This window comes from Callithrix jacchus, chromosome 14, assembly GCF_049354715.1.
Source record: "Callithrix jacchus isolate 240 chromosome 14, calJac240_pri, whole genome shotgun sequence".
NCBI lineage: Eukaryota > Metazoa > Chordata > Mammalia > Primates > Cebidae > Callithrix > Callithrix jacchus.
Window position 1 is genome coordinate 20452854 of NC_133515.1, and position 20525 is coordinate 20473378.

Sequence of the window (20525 nt, forward strand, 5' to 3'; positions counted from 1 at the left end):
CAAATTAGTATGTGGGTTTTCTCTCCTGGTTGGACCTATGTCAGGACTCTGCAGCTGATGGTTCTTAAGATCTTTTGGGTTCTTTCTCCAAGACACTACACAGATCTCACTTAGCAACTTAAATCAACTGTATTTACATTCAAAACTAGGAAAGGACTTGGGGAGAAGTGCATTATCAAGTAAAGGTACAGAATAATAAACCTGTCAGTTAAATGGGAGTCCAGGTCTGTCTACCCCATTCTTTCTTTATGTAAACCAGAGGCCACACATGGACTCATTGTTCAATCAAGTCAGGGCCAGAAGATATGGCTGCCCCACATCCCCAGTGTAGACATCCTCTTCCTGATGGCACTTTCTGGCCCCAGTGACATGTCTGGGGGCCACTCAATATGAGCTCCTGGGTTCCTGTGTGGCCCCAGCAAAGAAGCAAACAGGGACAAACACCCCATGTCAGACCTTAAGGAACAAGAGGTGAATAAAGGAACTGAGGCAGTCAGTGAACTTTTGCTCTTCTTGAAGATGACTGGGAGGGTGCTAGGACAGCAGCAACTTGGGCAGTCACTGCGCTCTGCTGCGCCTGGCCATGAGGGCTTCTCTCCAGCTTTACTGTGAGTGTTCCACACGCTTTCTTGTCATGGTCATTACTGAGCCTCCCTTCCTGTCACATCATTCCCACAACAGAATGCAGCAGCAGGCTGCTTTCTAAATAGTCCCTTGATTTCAAGATGTTTGCAGTGAAAAGAACTATGTTTACCACTTAACACTGACTTGAGTGCATCTCTCCAGAGGCGTGAGCAGGACAAGGTGTCACATTCAGAAGGCACCGCTTCGGGGGCCTGAAAGCCAGCCCTGGGAGGGCTGGAAGACTTCTTCATGCTAATGCTAGGAGCAATGTTCTATATGAGCTTCTGGGTTTTCTGAGGGGATTTGGAAAAATCTAAAATGTAATGCAGTAATAGTCTGGACAATTTCTGTTACAAAATGAGCTTTTAGGAGATAACATATTACCTAATTACTTCCTCTCTTTCCTCATCATCTATCTCTCTTCCAATCCCCATTGGTACAGACATTAAATTGAACAGCTGGCATGCTGAATTAACATGAGAGTCACTGAAAACTGAGTGCTGCCTGAGCGCTGGCTGCTGGCACTCCAGAGAGCCCCACAGTCCTTCTTCACCCCCACTACAGATATCCTGCTAGAAGGAGACCCCAGCCTGACACAGGTCAGTGATTGCATGGACTTCCGTGAGCTTTGCTCAGCCTGCTTCCTCCCTCTCTACCCTTGAGGACAATGCTGCTTCCTCTTTCCTCTGGAGCCACAAAGAAGACATAGCCAGCAACCAGTTCCCATCTCAACCACAAACCTCCAAGAAATGCTACTTCTAAAGAATGATGGTGTGCAAGAGAGGATCACAAGAAAAGCTTGGGGGGAGAGACACCACCATGGAGCTCAGGGAAATTATTTCAGGAAATTTTGTAATTAAGGCACAAAGATGGACACATATACATTTGTGTACACTAGTTAACATTTAATTACTTAAATAATATAAAATAAAACTTAAATTTCCCAATTGTAGGGCAACAAAACTCCCTGCTCTAATCCTTTTACAAACAGCAGTGTCACCAAGGGTTTCAGTTCAGAAGGGCAAACATGCACTTAGATGATTCTGAGCCAACCCAGTCCTTTAATTCAAACCTTTACTATTAGTAAAGCATAAGACAGAACAATCTCTTTTACAGCAGCTCATAAATTAAAAAAAAAAAAAAAGTAATCAAAACTAACTGGGCATGTGGCCAAATTCACAGGCTGAGAAAACAAAAAGAACAAAATAACTGAGTTTCAAAGAGCTTAGAACCTATTAGGAAAGCAAACCAAATGGTGAAACTCTTGGTTCAAATAAACTAATAAACATAGTGAATATCTGGACTACGTTTGGACTGAATATAGCTTAGAACCTATTAGGAAAGCAAACCAAATGGTGAAACTCTTGGTTCAAATAAACTAATAAACATAGTGAATATCTGGACTACGTTTGGACTGAATATAAATACAAGAGGTCTGACCCTCTAATGACAGTATCTATACTGGTTGTATAAAAGGTCAGTAATTTGCTGGGAGCAGTGGCTAACACCTGTAATCTCAGCACTTTGGGAGGCCATGGAGAGCAGATCATGAGGTCGGGAGTTCAAGACCAGCCTGGTTAATATGGTGAAACCCTGTCTCTACTAAAAATAGAAAACTTAGCTGGGCATGGTGGCAGATGCCTCTAATCCCAGCTACTCGGGAGGTTGAGGCAGGAGAATCACTTGAACCTGGGAGGCGGAGGTTGCAGTAAGCTGAGATAACAGAGTGAAACTCCATAAAAAAAAAAAGTCAATAATTTAAGCCTATTTAAAAGCAGCAGTCATTTGTATTCTTCTACAGATGGCAATATTCTAATCTATTAGAGACAAACCACCATATGACTATTTCAAAAGACAGTTTTATCCTTATAAATAAAACTGCTCTGAATTAGAGAAAACAATTCTGTGTTAAAAGAATACATAAAAATAACCTCACCAAATCAATTAGTAAGAATTAAGAAGCTGGTGAAAACAAAGGGACTGAAGAGCAGGAAGCAATTCAAAAGGCAAAACCAAATCTTCCATTGCCGTCATGATGAGCATTAAATGTTCTATTTCAGAGCAGAGCACAGGATACATGGATGCTTCCTGGAATGGAGGGGGAAGGGGATGGGAGAGTCAACTGGTAGACTTTATTAACCTGAGCACAAACACAATCAGAAGAACAATATCATAATGACTCATAAAGCAATGTCAGTGCTTTCTCATTCAGAAATCAATGTGTACACTTGCTATGCGGGTACAGATTGCCACTAAGTAAACTGCTTACATAAACAGACTGTTAAAGGTCAATTTACCTTCCTTTTTGTTTTAATATTTTCATCTACATATAAGTAGCCTGAGCCAGTATTCCAGTTCTCTGAGGCCACAATTCCAGGCACTCATGTACAGCTCCGTAGAAATTGCTGAAGTCATGCCACTACTCACATGTTGATTCTATAGCAATATTTGCATTCCTCTAACATTTTCAAAGTGAAGGAGGCAGAGAGGCTTCTCTGGCTCATTTACTATTCATTTGGCCCCAAATATAATTTTGTGTAATAAGGTCTAGCACTGCCTGATAAAGAAAAAGGTGTCCAGAACTGCCAGGACTCTGGGCACATCCTCCCTTGAGTTTTCCTTCACTATTCATCACACTCTCTGAGAATGCGTGTTGCCTGATCTTGAGACACCTGGACCCTACACCCCATGCAGCACGAGCACTTTCAAGGCTGAGAAGACGGCTGAAATCAGCAGATGAAATCACTGACACAAGGTACTTGGGAAGTAAAGAGCAATTAACATTCTGCTTTTCAAACACGTGTGGCTTCCCAAAGAGTAAAAAGGGAAAGTATTGGCCAGGTGCAGTAGCTCAAGCCTGTAATCTTAGTACTTGGGGAGTGTGAGGTGAGTGGATCACCTGAGGTCAGGAGTTCAAGACCAGCCTGGCCAACATGGTGACACCCCGCCTCTACTAAAAATACAGAAGTTAGCCAGGCATGGTGGTAGTGCCTATAGTCCCAGCTACTTGGGAGGCTGAGGCAGGAGAACTGCTTGAACCTGGGTGGTGGAGGTTACAGTGAGACGAGATCACACCACTGTACTCCAGACTGGGTGATAAAAGCAAAACTCTGCCTCAAAAAAAAAAAAAGGAGCCATATATGCAAAGTGGCCACAAATGTGAAGGAGCTGAGATGCTAAAGAAGGAGGCAGAAAAATCTAGTTTGTTGGTACTGGGTGATTTACTGAGAGAACTTACAGACAGAAGTGTGGTCTTGGTCAGCCACAAGACAAGTAGATCTCTGCACCAACCACCCCCAGACCCAGGGCTTACACACCATGAGGAAAGGATATGCGCGAAGACAACCCTCCAGAACACAGATCCTGTGCACAGCCTGGAGTCTGTGTAAGAACATCCAGGCTAACATGTTCTTACACTAGGGACAGTAAGTAAAGTAGGAATCAGGAAACATTCAAAGGTCTTAAAGGTGGGTAATCGGAAGTCAACATGGTATGCGATAACAGATGTCTTAGGAAAAAAAAAAAAGAAGAAATAAGTCAACACGGCAAGTTAGCATCCAAGACGAAGTCCCTTTTGTCTCCACAGCATATGATCATTTGATATTTAAAATGAAACAGAATAAATCGTCCTTGAGTAAGTCTAAATCTTTTAATACTAAAACATTCACTTCTTTTACAAATCATTCAACTGGCAAAAGAAGAAACTCAAGCTCCTAAAAATAACTGACTTGCAGAAGTCAATTACTAAGTGGTTACTCAAGACACTGGACCCAGTCTCTGGCTATACCCAGACTCTTCACCCACTCTACACCCATGTCTCACTCAGCAACTTAAAACAAGTATATATACTCAAAACTACGAAAGGATGGGGGGAGGTGTATATTATCAAGTAAAGGTACAGAATAATAAACTTTTTGGTTAAATAAGAGTCCAAGTCAGTCTATCCCATTCTTTATATATCTAAGCCAGAGGCTAGAAGCAGACTCATCAACTTGCCTTACACTCTGTAAGCCAAGTTCATTCTATCATAATACATTTAAATTGTCTGACAAATCAAAGAATTCCAACTCTGCTCCACAGAGGTAAAAGCAATAACTTGAGATGTTCATTTTTCTGGATCTAATCTTTTACCCCCACATGATCATTTTCACTTTCTAATAACATTATGAAAATTTTTTCCCAACACAAAATATAAAAGGCTTAATGATTACCAGAGGAAGACAGCCTAGATTAAGGTAAAGAATCCTACTTTTTTCCACCCTCCTCCTCCCACTCAACCTCCAAATCACTCATGATAGAGCCACCGGTGGTGAAATCCTGATGCGGTTGACATGCCAACAGACACTCAGGTAGCTGACAGCAGAGAGAGACTCAGGGGCTTTAATGTATTCCTGACTGACTACTGGGATAGATGTTTAGATATGATCACTGATAAGCCCCCAAAAAATGAAAAATTATAATGTGTTAGTTATATAACAGGGAAACGTTAAAACTGTGCCATTCATCATGATACATATTTCAAAAAACGTAAAACCTTTGATTACTTAAGATTTAAAACATACATCAAATGAGTGTAACAAATCCCACTGAACCATTACTCAACTCCAACAGTCATCAAGTCATAATCAATTTGTTCTATCTACCTATCGACCATAAAATATTTTGAAATGAATTCCCTACATCGTATCACTGGATCTCTGAGTTCTTCAGCATGTAAGGGTGATATAATTAAGCTCTGATTTCCTACAGTTGCACAGTGAATTTCGAGGGAGGCTAAGTATAGGGATGCCTGAATTTGTTTTTAAAATCACACTTTTAAGTGAGGCAGGCTGTCTTCTCCTGGTTTTCTTTTTCTTTTTTTGAGAGAGGGTCTCACTCTGTGGCCCAGGCTAGAGTACAATGGTGTGATCTCACCTCACTATGGCCTCAACCTCCCAAGCGCAAGCAGTCCTCCAGCCTCAGCCTCCCAAATTGCTGGGGCTACAGGTGCATGCCACCACACTTGGCTAATTTATATATTTTTTGTGGAAATGGAGTTTCGCCATGTTGCCCAGGCTTGTCTTGAACTCCTGGACTCAAGTGATCTGCCCGACTCACCCTCCCAAAGTGCTGGAATTACAGGTGTGAGACATTATGCCTGGCCTTCCCCTGGTTTTCAAATCTTGATTTCCTAAACCTAGATGCCTCTGCAGCTACCACAGGTCAAAGGAAGGGCCTCAGGAAAGTAATCTGCAGTCTAGGCCACATAGCCTTCTCTCCTCACATCACCTCCATGGAGAATTGCTGACTTTGTTTCATACACCACATTCCACAGGGAAATCCAGCCTGGGGAAAAAAATGACTCTTTAAAGTTTCTGAAGAAACCAACCCTTTCTTTTTATATTTGGAGGAAACTGGACTTCAGAGAGGCCCAAGGTACAGTTCCACTTCCTCCCATGCTAAATGAGCTCATTAAAGGATGCAATGTCAAACAAACACCCACATCTTTTTTAGAGTCTAAAATGGAAAGTCTTCTGTATAACTCATATTTGCATTTTTTAATCTGGTCTTGTGACAATCAGAAGCTCTAAAAACATTGACTGGGTTTCTGAAATATCTAAACTCTATTTCCATTATGAGTGAAAGTTAACTCACTATAGTTGAAGCAGTCAATCGCAGTCTCTGTCTCCTGTCTTCCTTTATATACATCTCTAAAGACCATCCTACATTCATTCATAGAGAAGAAACTTTTTTGGAAACAACCTTATAGATCTTCTTTCCACCTAAACATATCTGAAACATTACAAATTAGAAGCCAACATGTAAATTAGAAGCCAACATGTAAGTTGTGATCCATTTCTAGTTTCACACATACGAATACTTCTTCCCTATAATATTGCCATTTTTTCATTCTCATTATCCCTAATCAATTAGAAATCTGACAATAAAATGTACCATTTCCTCCCAATACCACACAATATGTCTTCCTTTAAATAGCTATAATTAGTGGATGGCAACAGAGATGGGCAAAGGTGATGGCAATATGTTTCTGCCGAATTTCACAGCTAGTTCTGATGGAGACCAAATCTATCGATATTGCTTTAAGCACATACGGTCAAAGAAGTAAGTAGTCAGCTTTTTCAAAAAAATACTTCAGTTAAGTTCCAGCTACTTGGAAGGCTGAGGATCACTTAAACCTGGGAGCAAAGAACGTGCTACTGTACCCTGTCTCAGAAAAAACAACAAAAACCTTCATAAACCTTATTACTGTTATATTTATCTTCAAAAATTAATGGACTGAGGCTAGGCATAATACACTGTGGCTCATGCCTGTAATCCCAGCGCTTTGGGAGGCCAAGGAGGGTGGATCACCTGAGCTTGGGACCAGTCTGGCCAACATGGTAAAACCCTGTCTCTACTAAAAATATAAAAAGTAGCCGACAGGTGGTGCGCCTGTAATACCAGCTACTTGGGAGGCTGAGGTGGTAGAAAAACTTGGGAGGCGGAGGCTGCAGTGAGCCGAGAATGCGCCACTGCCCTCCAGCCTAGGCAACAGAGCGAGACCCCGTCTCAAAAATAAATAAATAAATAATGTGATAAATAATGTCTTTCCACATTTTAAAATACATTAAAGCATGCTATATACTACTCTACCTAGATAACAAGTGCTTTACTTTGGAGGGGTCTGGAAGGAGGTACAGTCACAATCTTGTCTTCAAAATCCCCATTTATGTTATATTCTATTATCTTTTAATGGTTTTAAGTTTAGTTTGTAAAGAAAAATCAAAATACAGTATTCTGATTTCACTGCCAATTCAACAAATGATCCAATAAACTGCTTTCCTAGCTCATTTCATTAATTTATTGATTCACAAATATTAACTGGACATCCCTTGTTTAAACTGGTGGTCACTAAGTGAGAGCTAGAAATTACTCCTGGCCTGATCTGAGATGATTCCACATGGATGGTGTCTGAACCATGCATATTGAAGAGCTATGGGAGACACTGAATGAAAGACAAAGGAAAAACTGAAAAGAAGTAACCAGTAGAAACCCTAGGAAAAGGCAGTGGTGGAGAGACACAGGAGGCGAAAATTTTAAGAAGAAAGTATTACTGCTGTTAAACTTCAAGAAGTCAAGGGAAAGTCACCAGAGCTGTAGTGAAGACAGACACACTGAGAAGCTGCTCACAAAGGCAGAAACAAGAGCAAGGCACCTGGAAGTCAAGAACACTCAGCACTGCAGGCAAAGCCCAGCACTCAGAAAGGCAAGGAAGGATCTCCCTTCGGGGTTCAGAGTGGGTATGGCCAGGCTGACATGCTGGTTTCTGACTTCTGGTGTCCAGAACTGTAAGACAATGAATTTCTGTAGTGTGAAGCTACACAGTTTATGGTACTTGGTGATGGGAGCCGTAGGAAACAGGTATAACCATTTAAAAAAACTTAAGGAGGTTCGTATTTATGTAAAACGTATTTAATAATTACTTCTAAAATAAGATTTTTTTTTAAATAAGAAAATATTCGCATCCAAATTTGGTTTTAGTCACAGAATAGCCATGGGGTGGCAGACATATAATCAGTTGCTATGTCTCTAAGACACACACAAGTAGAATAAATAGTACTGTTTCCTTTTAATAAGATGCATCCAAAGTCAGGTAGGTAAAGCACAAGTTTTGGACAATTGTCTGTTCTAACTTTTATAAGTAATTTATAGCTGAGACTTCAAAATTTTGTTTGCTTTTTAAAAACCCAACAGGAAAACAACCAAATTATTAATATTTTGAAATTTGTCACAATAAATCATCTAGATAACTTGATGTCTACCAACAACAAAATTACAGATTGATTCTGTTCAAGTTGAGATTGGTTAATTTCTAAATGTCTCTTAACAGTGCAAGAAAAAACAGAAAGCGATCTTATTCAATAACTTTTTACCTCTTTTTGTCATTCCTTTAATGGACCTGATTTTTAAGCATCAACACTGCTATTTTTAATTTCAGCATACACTCCCTCTATTACAGTCATACATTGCTTAGTGACAAGGATATAATCTGAGAAATGCATCGTCGGGTGATTTAGTCATATGTTAACATTATAAATATACAAATGTTCACATAAGCATACACAAACCTGAACAGTACAGCCTACTACATGCCTAGGTTATGTGGTATAGCCTATTGCTCCAAGGCCACAAACCTGTACAGCATAGGACTGTATTGAATACTGTAGGCAACTGTAACACAATGATAAGTGTGTATATAAAAAAGCCAAAAAAATATACTATAGTAAAAATATGGTTTAAAAGATTAAGATGGTACATGTGCATAGGACAACTTCCTTATAGTCTCAAGAGACTACTGTCATGTTTGTAGTCTCTCGTTGACTGAAATGTTTTATGCGGCACATGATTGTATACAGAAATATTTTAGATGACTGAAAAATATATTTCCCTTCAGAAACTAAGCTTCCCAAAACTACTGAAAGAGAAAAGCAAAACAATCATGATCTATATTCTAGTATATGTATCCCTCAGGCTTCTCTCAGCATGATACTGTGCATAAATAAAAAGTTAGTAAGACTTAAAAAGTAGAGTGTAAAGAGTTTAATTTAGAATAAAAGAGGCACGTTTAAGCCAGTTTAGTTTCCCTCTCATTCCTTTATTCATTCAATGAGAAACAGATTCTGAATTGCAGTAGGTGCTGCTAGAGATGCACAGGAAATATGGCCAAAGTCTCTTGCCTTGGAAAATCCCCTCTATCATATGGCGGAAGGTGGTGAGAGGGAGTGAAGGGGGGCCTGTAAAACAAGTTATTACAATGTAAGTACTTGTAGGTTACAACCAAGCATATAGGAGAAAACACTACTAACTTTTAAAGAGAGGATACCTTTCCATAGCAAAGAGAAAAATATTTCTTTTTGTGTCATGTGTTTGCTCATTGTTAGGAAGACTAAATGTGCCATCACTGAACCATCAAATAATGAGAAGAGATAATATCAGCCATTAAGATAATGACAAAACTGCAATTTTATCCCAATTGTCTAAGAGACTACATTTCTAAAACTAAAATACAAATATAATTTTTCAGTTCAAAGATGGGCTAAAAAGCAATCAGCAAATTGCAAAACAGGTATGCAAGAAACTCACACCCTAGGCTGAGCTACTACAACCTCGACTGAACTCTGGGCACTAACTTATTTGAATCAAGGACAGGAACTGGTTATATAATAATGGCTACCTTTATAGCCTTCAGTTCTTCCTCACTTATAAGCATCAAGAGAAGTTGTAGGCCCACATACACAAAAGCCCTTATTTAATGCAGTGCCTGGCCTATAAGAGGGGCTCAATTAATGGTACCGTACTAGTCAGGAACACATGACCTGAGTTTCCACTCTCAAACCAAAGCAAGGACATTCCCACCATTTAAAAATGATTTTATATGCTGTATCTATAAAAATATGAGCTCGAAGGTTTATTCAATAACCAGAAAGTAAAGGTCACATTTCTTTGCACTTCCATTCTTGGTTAACCCGATCCATCCAGGAATCAGGAAAAGGGTACTTCAAGGTCAACGCTGCAGGCAAAGGAGGACAGGTCTAAAAAGCAAGGGCTCACTGCTGCTGTCTGGCAACTTCACATTTTCACTTTACTCCTGAACTATCAGAAATACAAATTTCAAACTACATTTTTTCTTTTTTTGATTCACATTCTTTTCAAATGGCTGACATAGCCCTGATTTTATCCAGGCAAGATAAACCTAACTGGGAGGTGAGAGTGTGAGGAGAGCAGAAACATGGCCAAAGGGACAGGGAAAAGGAAAAGCTCTAGTTTTTATCTCAGCACTAGACCAAGGGTCAGCCCAGGTTTTCTGTGAAGGGCCTGAAGGTAAACACTTTATGTCTTTGTGGGCCACATTGGTCTGTATCACAACTCAGCTTTGCCAGTGTAGCACAAAACCACCACAAATAAGCATGGCTGTGTTCCAGTAAAACTTCATTTGTGGATACTGAAATTTGAATTTCATGTATTTCACATGTGAAAAATATTCCTTTTTATTATTTTTTTCAACTATTTAAAAATGTAAAATCCATCCTGAGCTCATGGGCCACACTCAAAAAGGCAGCAGGCCAGACTGGCCTGAGAGTCACAGTTCACCAGCGTGCGCGCGCACGTGTGTGTGTGTGTGTGTGTGTGTGTGTGTATTAAAAACTAGGAGGTGAGTGAGGAGGGCAGGAAGTGAGGGAGTGAAAAGGGCAGTAGCCTGGCCAAAGGAACAGAGAAAACAGGGACAGGGAAAAACAAACAAACAAAAAAAAAACTTCTCTCTATGTGTGTGTGTATATGTGTATATATATGTATATATATTTTGAGACAATCTCACTCTGTAGCCCAAGCAACAGTGCAATGGTGTGATCTCAGCTCACTGCAACCTCCGCCTCCTGGGCTCAAGCGATTCTCATGCCTCAGTATCCCTAGTAGCTGGAACTATAGCTGTGTGCTACCATGCCCAGCTAGTTTTTGTATTTTAGTAGAGATGGTGTTTCACCATGTTGCCCAGGGTGGTCTAGAACTCCTGACCTCAGGCGATCCGCCCACCTTGGCCTCCCAAAGTGCTGGGATTACAGGCGTGAGCCACCACATCTAACCAGCAGCACCTATATTAAGCTATGTTTTAAACCCCACCGGAGAAAGTTGAATTTTGTACCGTTTCTAATCAGTTATTTACAAATCCCTTCTACTTGAGGCAGAGAAAAAGTGACTTTGAGAATTTTAAAGGGTAGGAATTTCTCAGGTATGTTTGTCAGTCAGGTATCCTCAAAAAATAACTATGTTTGGGTGCAACATAATTTAAAAGACAGAATAGCTAAAGGGTAAGTATATGTACATGGGTATATCTTAGATGATATTTTGGGACACCAAAAACTTCAGGGAAAGAAGGGTAAATGTCTTGTGAAGGTATGAGGCTTCTGACCCACTGGAACAAGAACGTCACTTGTGTCTCTTCACTCTAACTATAACCCTCAAACACAGTGGGTAATGCTCCACTGTACAAATATGTGAAGTCAGTTTCAAGTCATATTTAATATTTAGGAAGCCCAATGTTTGTCATACCACCTTTTACCTGTTTCAGTTTTGAACAAGTTCAAGTTTGAAGCCAGAAGTATTTTCATGTGTATTATAGTGCTCTTTAAGCACCTGTATCTCGTATTTCAGCTTTTTATTTAAATTTAAAAGAAAAAAAAATGTTTTCTGGCAGTGGCCATGACCAATTTTAGACTCTGAAAGTTTTCCTGTTAACAGTCCACAAACATTACAAGAAATGAACATGTGAGTAAGAAGGAATGAGAGTTGGAATGGGTCTTATGCAATACTTGAGACAGTATGAAAAATGTTTGATAGCACATGTATTCAAAATCAAATAATTGCTCATGGAGAGAAAATCTGTTGGTCATATTCAATATGCCCAAACCTAGGTGAGTGTTCTTGTGTCAAGGCCTGTGTCTTATTCATCACTCTATCTTAACTTTGCACACAGTAGGCACTCAATAAAAATTAAACGAGAAATTAACTGTATCACACTATTCACAAGATAACAATACCACTTGCCTCACTTAATTGGTGGTGAGAATATTGTGAGAGAGTAAATAATGTTCAGTAATGGTAGTTATTTTTATCCCTATTAAAAAAAGAAACCAAGGCTTTAAAACATTATATAACTTGTCTGAGTAGTAGTGAAACTTTGGTGTACCTAACTTCAAAGTCCTTATTCTCTATGATTCCTATTAGCTTAGAAACTTTATTTAATCCTGAAGATAGGCTTAGTATAACTAGGGTAAAAAAAAAAAATTACCTCTATAAGCTGATTACAAAAAATCCAGAGGCAAACAGACAATGGTTTACCTTTCTTGGCTAACCTATACTTCTAAATAAGGAAAATGGTCATTTTTGCTGCATTAGGGGGACAAAAGAAGCGGCAGAAATACAAGTTGCTTATATCACCAGATAACTACATCACCAGAATGGGTGAAAAACTATTTCTCTTTAATCAACTAGAACAAGCAATACTTAAGAAGTATTCAGCCGGGCGCAGTGGCTCAAGCCTGTAATCCCAGCACTTTGGGAGGCCGAGGCGGGTGGATCACGAGGTCAAGAGATCGAGACCATCCTGGTCAACATGGTGAAACCCCGTCACTACTAAAAATACAAAAAATTAGCCGGGCATGGTGGCGCGTGCCTGTAATCCCAGCTACTCAGGAGGCTGAGGCAGGAGAATTGCCTGAACCCAGGAGGCAGAGGTTGCGGTGAACCGAGATCGCGTCATTGCACTCCAGCCTGGGTAACAAGAGCGAGAGCGAAACTCCGTCTCAAAAAAAAAAAAAAAAAAAAAAAGTACTCTTCCTCTTTTAATTAAATTCTAAGCAAATGACATATACATTATTTTATTCATAGGTACTTTGGCTATTGTCTGAAAATAAAGAAAGGGTTGGTTTAAAATGTTATTTTGTAGAACTTAATTTCTTTTAAAAAAAGGAAATTCCTCCAAACCTCGAAATCTGAAATTAAAACTGTTTTTGGTAACTTCATTCTTGGATCCATTGTGGACTGGAATCTTCCAATAAATGTTGTTTTGGAGGTCACTTCCAATTGTCTTATCTGGTTAGCAATACAGGACTCAATATTTTCACTAACCTCACATACAAAATTCATAACGACTTAAACTCAGACTTTTTAATTATTTAATCCAATCAATTCAAATTTAATACAGTAAATGTAGCTAAGGGACACCTGATATAGTAGACAATAAATTATAATAATGTTAGTGTCAATAATAGTCCTTTAAAGCAACCTTTTCAAAAATTAGTGAGTCAATGATTTTAAAGTAAATGTTTCTTTAGCAAATTACAGTTCCTGTAGAATAGCTGTCTATGGCAAATACAAATTTAATAGAGAAGTTTTAAGCTTGTCAATTTGAAACTGTTATATTTAAATAGAGAATTTAAAATCAACTCTGGAAGTGAGTTAGTAGGAAAAAGAACTTTAAGTACACAAAGTATAGATAACCTTCCCGCCATCTAATCAGAATATTTATACACTTAAATCACGACCTCCAAAACAAATTAAAGTACTAAAAAGCAAATGCAATTTTAAAGAAGGAAGTCCCTCTTTACTGCAGCCTTCTGTCAGCAATAAAACAGGAACATCTCAGGAATAGAGAAAATCTAAACCCTTCAGTTAACGCAGTATTTTAACACACAGACTTAATGTAGGGACTTTCAGAACCTCAAATCTGAAAGAAACTTTCAGTAGTTACAACATAAAACTAAAATAGAGTTGTTTTAGGTAAATTTACTTTAAAAGTTAAGAACTCTAATCTTTTTAGTTAAAATGGTTTTCACATTTTTGATATCCTTCCTTCCTAGGCTACATTAAATAGTTCCACTGCATTCCTTCGTTACACCATTTCAATAACAATCCCCATGACACCCCGCCCCAAACCCAAGCCACCACAAACTACCCCTCTTCACCAAAACGCTAACAAAAACATGTTCCAATCAGCCAAAGAAAATTATCTTTAAAATAAGGGGAAATATCAATTATTTTCAATTTAAAATGTTACTCTGATGATTATATAAATTTCAAAGACATAACAACATTGTAGGTTTGGAGAAGAGGTAAAACAAAGGATTTGTGACGAAATGGGCAAAAGTGTCCTAATTTTGCAGTTCCAATCAGCACAATCTTGATGCTGTGTTCAGTCTTTAATCACAGACTGGGAGGTTACTTTCAATGAGTACTTCCCAAGGCTGCATCCACTTAGGCACGAATCCCTGCTGCACTTACGAGATGCCTTGACCTTTAGCCAACCATGACTTTGCACTCACCTTAGCTCTTCCTCCGGTAATCCATTTACTCTCAAACTATCGGGACGATCTCGTCTTCTCCTGTAGAGACCTGACTGTGAAAGCTCTTTAAGCTGTAATGCAGTCATACTTCTCTCCACACATCAATTGCTGACACTTTAAAGCATTTATGCTCAGCAGTGTGGCTGCCAGGGGAAAACAGTGTCCCTTGCCGAGGGACCTCAGCACACCTGACTCAGACTTAGAAACCTCCAGGCAGGCCAGGCTGCTGAAGCACAGCTTCCTGTTTCTCACTGGTACACACCCTCCTCAGCAAGGCACAACCTGCCTTATCGCTGGGCCTCGCACCTTGGGGAGGGGGAGTAGGTGACCAAGGTTACTTGTTTACTAATAACGAAAATTTAATTGTTATGAATAATACACCAATTCCTTTATAAACCTTTCCAGGATCATTCTGAACTAAAATTGGGCTAAAAAGCTCCAGTAAGGTAGTTGGTAAAGAAGGGTCCAGCTGTTTTATTTGCCAAGAAATCCATTAATACTTCATAGTATTAAGTATTCAGTATCCAGCTGTCAGTTTAAAGAAGCACCTGGTTATAATGGTTCCCTAGGGATATTTTCCTTAAAAAGGACAAGAGGGGCAGAATTCTAAAGGGAAGCAGTTAGATTCCTCCCCCTTACTACTCTACTCTAAATCCTCTTCCCAAGGGAAGGAAGTGTCTTTGGTCCAACCACCCCTCATTAAATATTACTAAAAATTTCATAACTGAAAGGAAGGTGGTTTCTTCTATCAACCCCCATTCAGAGATGTTGCAAATCTGTAATTACTGGCTGTGAATAATGCCCTCTAGTAGGGCAGGCCACCTTGGCTGACAGAATGTTGTTGACTTTACGGTGGAATGGGTCCTAGTACCCTGTGTTTACCTGTACATTTGACTAAGAAGGTTTTGGGTATGGGGATGTGGACAAAAAATATGGGGTAAGTCCTTTGTCATCTAGCTCCAAGTGACACTACCCAACAGCAGGCGCAGCATGGCCCTCCAATCCACTCCAGTCTCACTGAGAACATAGGACCACACCACAAATACAGGCCACCTCCCGGCAAACTCTTAGCCAGTGTTTAACTGCATGGTTCCAGGAATTTCTCCCTGGGCAATTTATACAAGCCTCTTTTCCTTTTAGAATCTTCTCAACAAGAGCACAGAGAAATGGGTCTGATACTTTTTTTTACACCAAGAATTAGTTAATATAGTCCCATCTCTGACAGAATCTGTATTACAGATACAAAAAATTAAGGCAACCCACAGGAAAGAGAAGTCTACATTCCTTCATTCAGGACATAGGCTAGTTCCCCTGAGGGCTACCATTCGTTATCCTAGATCCATGGCCCAAGGGAAAACAAATGACTTTTCATAATTGCCATTCAAACACAGCACGTTTTTAAAGATGCAGGGAAAAAAATTTACAGTTTTTGTCACTACACTAGATTTAACAAATGATGAAACATGTTTTAAAAATCAGTTGACAGTTGTATCTGTCTCTGGAATGGTACACAAAAAACCGGTAACACTGGCTGCTTCTGAGGGACCTGGGGAACAGGAGCAGAAGGAAGCATTTCCATTACATACCAATCTACACCTTCTAAACTGTGAATATACTGCCACTCAAAAACAAATAGAATTTAGAAGATTTAAATACCAAACAATTTAGTTTACAGTAATAGAAACATATAAAATTAGAACTCCTAAAGTATCCAATTCTGTCTTTTTTTTTTTTTTTTTTTGAGACAGAGTCTTTCTCTGTTACCCAGGCTGGAGTGCAGGGCGCAATCATGGCTCACTGCAACCTCCGCCTCCTGGGTTCAAGGGATTCTTGTGCCTCAGCCTCCCCAGTAGCTGGGATTACAGGCTCAAGCCACCACGCCCGGCTGATTTTTGTATTTTTCATAGAGATGGGATTTTGCCATGTTGGCTAGGCTGGTCTGGAACTTCCTGGCCTCAAGTGATCCACCCACCTCCCGCCTCAGCCTCCCAAAGTGCTGGGATTACAGGCACGAGCCACTGTACCCCGCCTTTGTTTCTTGTAAATCAAGACAGGTTAAGAAAAAAAATGAACAGAAACAACCACTAATCTTCCTTAATTGTTTTCCTCTTACCATCAACATAGAATAGATGCCTAATGAATAAAATACAAATCAATTGTATATTCATTGCAAATACAGAAATCCTAACGTGAAATATGACCTGTCTCCAAAGAAAATGTAAATAACTGCTTTATTTAAAAAAATTGATGCAGCTTGTGACAAGGAAAAAGAACTTGGTGACTACTAAAGGTTAAGCAGACAGGAAACACCTAACTGTGTAGGATGAATCCTGCATTTGATGAGAGTACTGTTAAAAGGATGTGCAGGGGAGGGGGTGGCAGGCTGGGGTGGGGGAACAGTTACCAAGCCATTAAACAAGCTGAAACAATTCTTGCCCTCTGACTTTTAAAATGGCTGTATGACAAACAGGAACTTCAGCAAATCAACACTTAGGTTTTGATGAAACTGCCACACTGAGTAAAATTAAATTCTGGGTCTTTGGGGAAGGCCCTTTCAACCAGGATCTTTTAACTGAAGGTTGAGAGCGAGGACTGCACTCCCTCCCCAGCACCCTTCAGACAGCAGCACATCAGCACAAGGAAGAGGGGCAGACGGACGGACACCCGGCGCACACAACAGGTTGACAAAGAGAGGGAGGAGGAGTTCCCATCTATTTTTCCTTTCAGTCGTACTTTCCCATGGAAATGGAATTATTACTTATGCCAGAATTCTCAGATCAGGCCTATATAAAGGTTTTTAAATTTCAAATACTGTCGTAGCATGATTTTGACAGTACAGAGGGAGGCCAGTATAAGTGCATTTTCTGTGGGTTTCCATATAGAGATATTTTTCATTTTAGCACTCTTAATAATCTTTGAAGGCCAGTCCAGCCTCTCATTCAATGTAGAATTCCCCCACTGTCATTTTTCCCATGGCCTTATCCCTATACAATATCTACACTTGGGATTTTGTCTCTTTATGGACACTTGCAATGATGGGGAACTTCCTACCTCATAAAACTTGGGCTTTTCCCCATGTGCCCAGTGGTTGTTAAGGAAGAATTCACAAAAACTGAGAATGAGACATTTGCCTTAACAATTGGTCTGGTCTTTGAACCTAATTACAACTTTTTGTCCTTTTTCCCAAAGTGTTGGGTTCTCCTTGAATCTGTACTGACTCCAGCATATCCCACGCCCCCATCCCAACTGAGAGGACTGGTCCCCAGGAGTTCCCAGGACAGAATGTGCTTCCTCTCACTCTCTAGCCTTTGCACATACAGCTTGGTAAGACTGGAATAAGGCTCACTGGCAGGACTAGCTCCTGATCATCCCACTAGGACTCACTGCAAGGATCATCTCTTCCAAGAAACCTTTCTAGACCCCATATCTAACATACTGCTACAACTGTAGGGCCAGGGACATGGCAGACAGTTACATCTGTTAAACAAGCTCTATGCTTTAGTTGTTCAACCAATTAATTTTGAGAGCCTAATCATTTTACAGTGTTATATTTAAGAGATCTCCAGAGTTTTGAAGCTTTTTCATTTCTATATGTAACACCCAACATTGCCAAAATGAGATTTTAATAGACACAGTTGTTCTACAGTTTTGGAAAAATTTACTTTCTTGGTGAGACTAAAACTCTGAAGCTTTCATATTTGTGGAGTTGAATAGTACCTTCCACAAGTATAAACACTTTCTATTTGTGATAAGAATAAAAAATTAGCCTAGATTTTTGCCTAAACTTGTCATAGTCAAGCTTTTAGCATCTTGTTGCAATTAACCCCTTCAGATATAAGAGAGTAATGAAACCTAATTAAACATCAAGCTGCTAAATATGATCAGTAATGTAACTGAATCATCAATTACTTCTCCTATACAAAGTTAAAAGAGCTACAAGCTGGTTTCCATGGCTAACTGGGGCCCACTACCAGTACACTAGGTACTAATGGCCTGTAAACTGGTTGAGCAGCTGTACATTTCCAGGCCATTAATTTCCTTGTGTGACATAAAAGAAGAATTTTATGTTTTACAGCTATCTTTGAACTTGATGGAAATAAGTAATTTTTAGTTTATGTTTTATGTCATAATCACTTACAGGGAAACCGAAATTTTATCTAATAAAGCAAGAATATCCATCCATACTATGTCTAACACACATTCATCTGGTAAACATTTATTTGCCAGTCAAGCTGTCTACCTAACTGAGGCCTCTCACGAGTACTCTAGCCTATGAATTTGAAGGAAGAACAGTGCTATTTATCTACTGCAGAAAAGGGTTCAATGATGTACCATTGTGAATAGGCTCAAGGTCAAGCTAACTGGAGCAGAGAGTATGAGAAGGCAGAAGCAACTGTCTATAAAAACTGTCCACTGTATGGAAAAAAATCACCAAACAATGGTCTCACTCACAAGCAGATAATACTGCAACTGTCTACAAGCCCCTCTGAACTTTCTCCTTAATCAGGCTTCCTGGACCTCTGACACATCTGAGTGGATAGGCTGAGCTGTCATTAAAGTTCATGTGAGGCCAGTGCAGCGGCTTAGACCTGGAATCCCAGCAATGTGGGAGGTCAAGGCAAGCAGAGAGCTTGAGCCCAGGAGTTTGAGACCAGCTTGGGCAACATAGTGAGACCTCATATTTACAAATACCAAATTAGCTGGGCATGGCGGCAAGTGCCTGTAGTCCTAACTACTAGGGAGGCTGAGATGGAAAGATCATGATCACTTGAGCCTGGGAGGTCAAGACTACAGTGAGCTATGATTATACCACTGCACTCCAGCCTGCATGACAGATTAAGGCGCCTGTATAAAAAAAAAAAAAAAAAAAGACCAATGCGATTACAGCCGCCTCTCCCACAACCAGCAACATGGAGCCATCAACAGTCTTCAATACAGAGCAATAACAAATGTTCTCAAAAGCTACTGATGCCATATGGCAAAATTTCTGGGTATATTTCCAAATAATTTAAAATGAAATTCTAAGTAACCTGCCCAATCCCACATTTTTAAGGGGCCACGGGAAAGTCCAAGGTAGGTTAGGGGAAGGGTACAAAAGGGGAACAGTAGACATTTAGCTGACAGGTTCATGTTTGGAAACTTCCTTGCCGTGACTGCCTTATAAGTACATAGGAAGTCATTTCACTGTCACAGTCCTCCATTGTTTCATTTGCAACAGAAGTAGCTGAGTTAGGTGACCTCCATGGTCTTCTCTGCAGGCTAACATTACTTGGCTTCCAGATAGAACCTGTGTAACATGACTCCCTGACTGGAGCATGCTTTTCTCCTTCATCATTGTTTTAGTCAGAAATCTCATTCCTGAATTTCTATATATAGAATATTTCCTATATAGTGTTACTATGCCAGAGTGATCGATAGCAACTGAAAATAATGTAAACATGTATTAGGCATAAAAACATGTGTTCACGATATACCACTGAGTGAAAAAAAGACCCTCAGGGTGTGGAGGAGGACCCTGAGCAGCCTCTGGGCTCCCCTGATCCTTCTCCATGTCCACCTTCTCTTTGGTCACAAAACTGCTTGAGGGTAAGAGCTCTAGAGTACATACAGGACCACGAAAAAGCATGCTAATCACCCTAGCCCCACTATAACCCCAACCCTGCCCAAAGAAAACAGAGGGTCCTCCTCAATAAAGTGCTGACCTTTCAGCGAAGGAACACAGATAGAAGCTAGCAGTGGGACTGCACTTTTCCTTCCTGAGGGCAAATTAGGGGGACCTCACTCAATGTAGTAAATTTGCTTCTGGAAAACCATATATAAAGCTAAGCTTTAGCACACAGAATAATTTTCCTTTCTTTAAATGAGCTTATTTTTAAAAGGAATTCTAGTGGTAATCTTTACAAAGGAGAGCTTTTCCACAAATCCAGATTTTCCCATAATTTGATTTAAAACAAGATATATACATATATGGATTGAAATTACTTTTTAGATATTGTTTCTACCCATTCTACCTGTCCACCA

The 20525-nt window shown here is 39.8% G+C and overlaps 1 protein-coding gene across 11 annotated transcripts in view; it reads right to left on the reverse strand.

Annotated features, from left to right (window-relative positions):
- LIMS1 (LIM zinc finger domain containing 1) overlaps nt 1-20525 on the reverse strand; it is a 149751-nt gene that overhangs the window by 42301 nt on the left and 86925 nt on the right. For 2 of the 11 annotated variants that reach the window (XM_008980239.5, XM_078348911.1), the window contains exon 1: nt 14484-14694. The exons of the other annotated variants lie outside the window; for them this stretch is intronic. In XM_008980239.5, the coding sequence (XP_008978487.1) occupies nt 14484-14590 (107 nt within the window). In that variant the 5' untranslated portion in view covers nt 14591-14694. Of the gene's footprint in view, nt 1-14483; nt 14695-20525 lie in introns of those variants that run through there. 11 annotated transcript variants of the gene reach the window in all.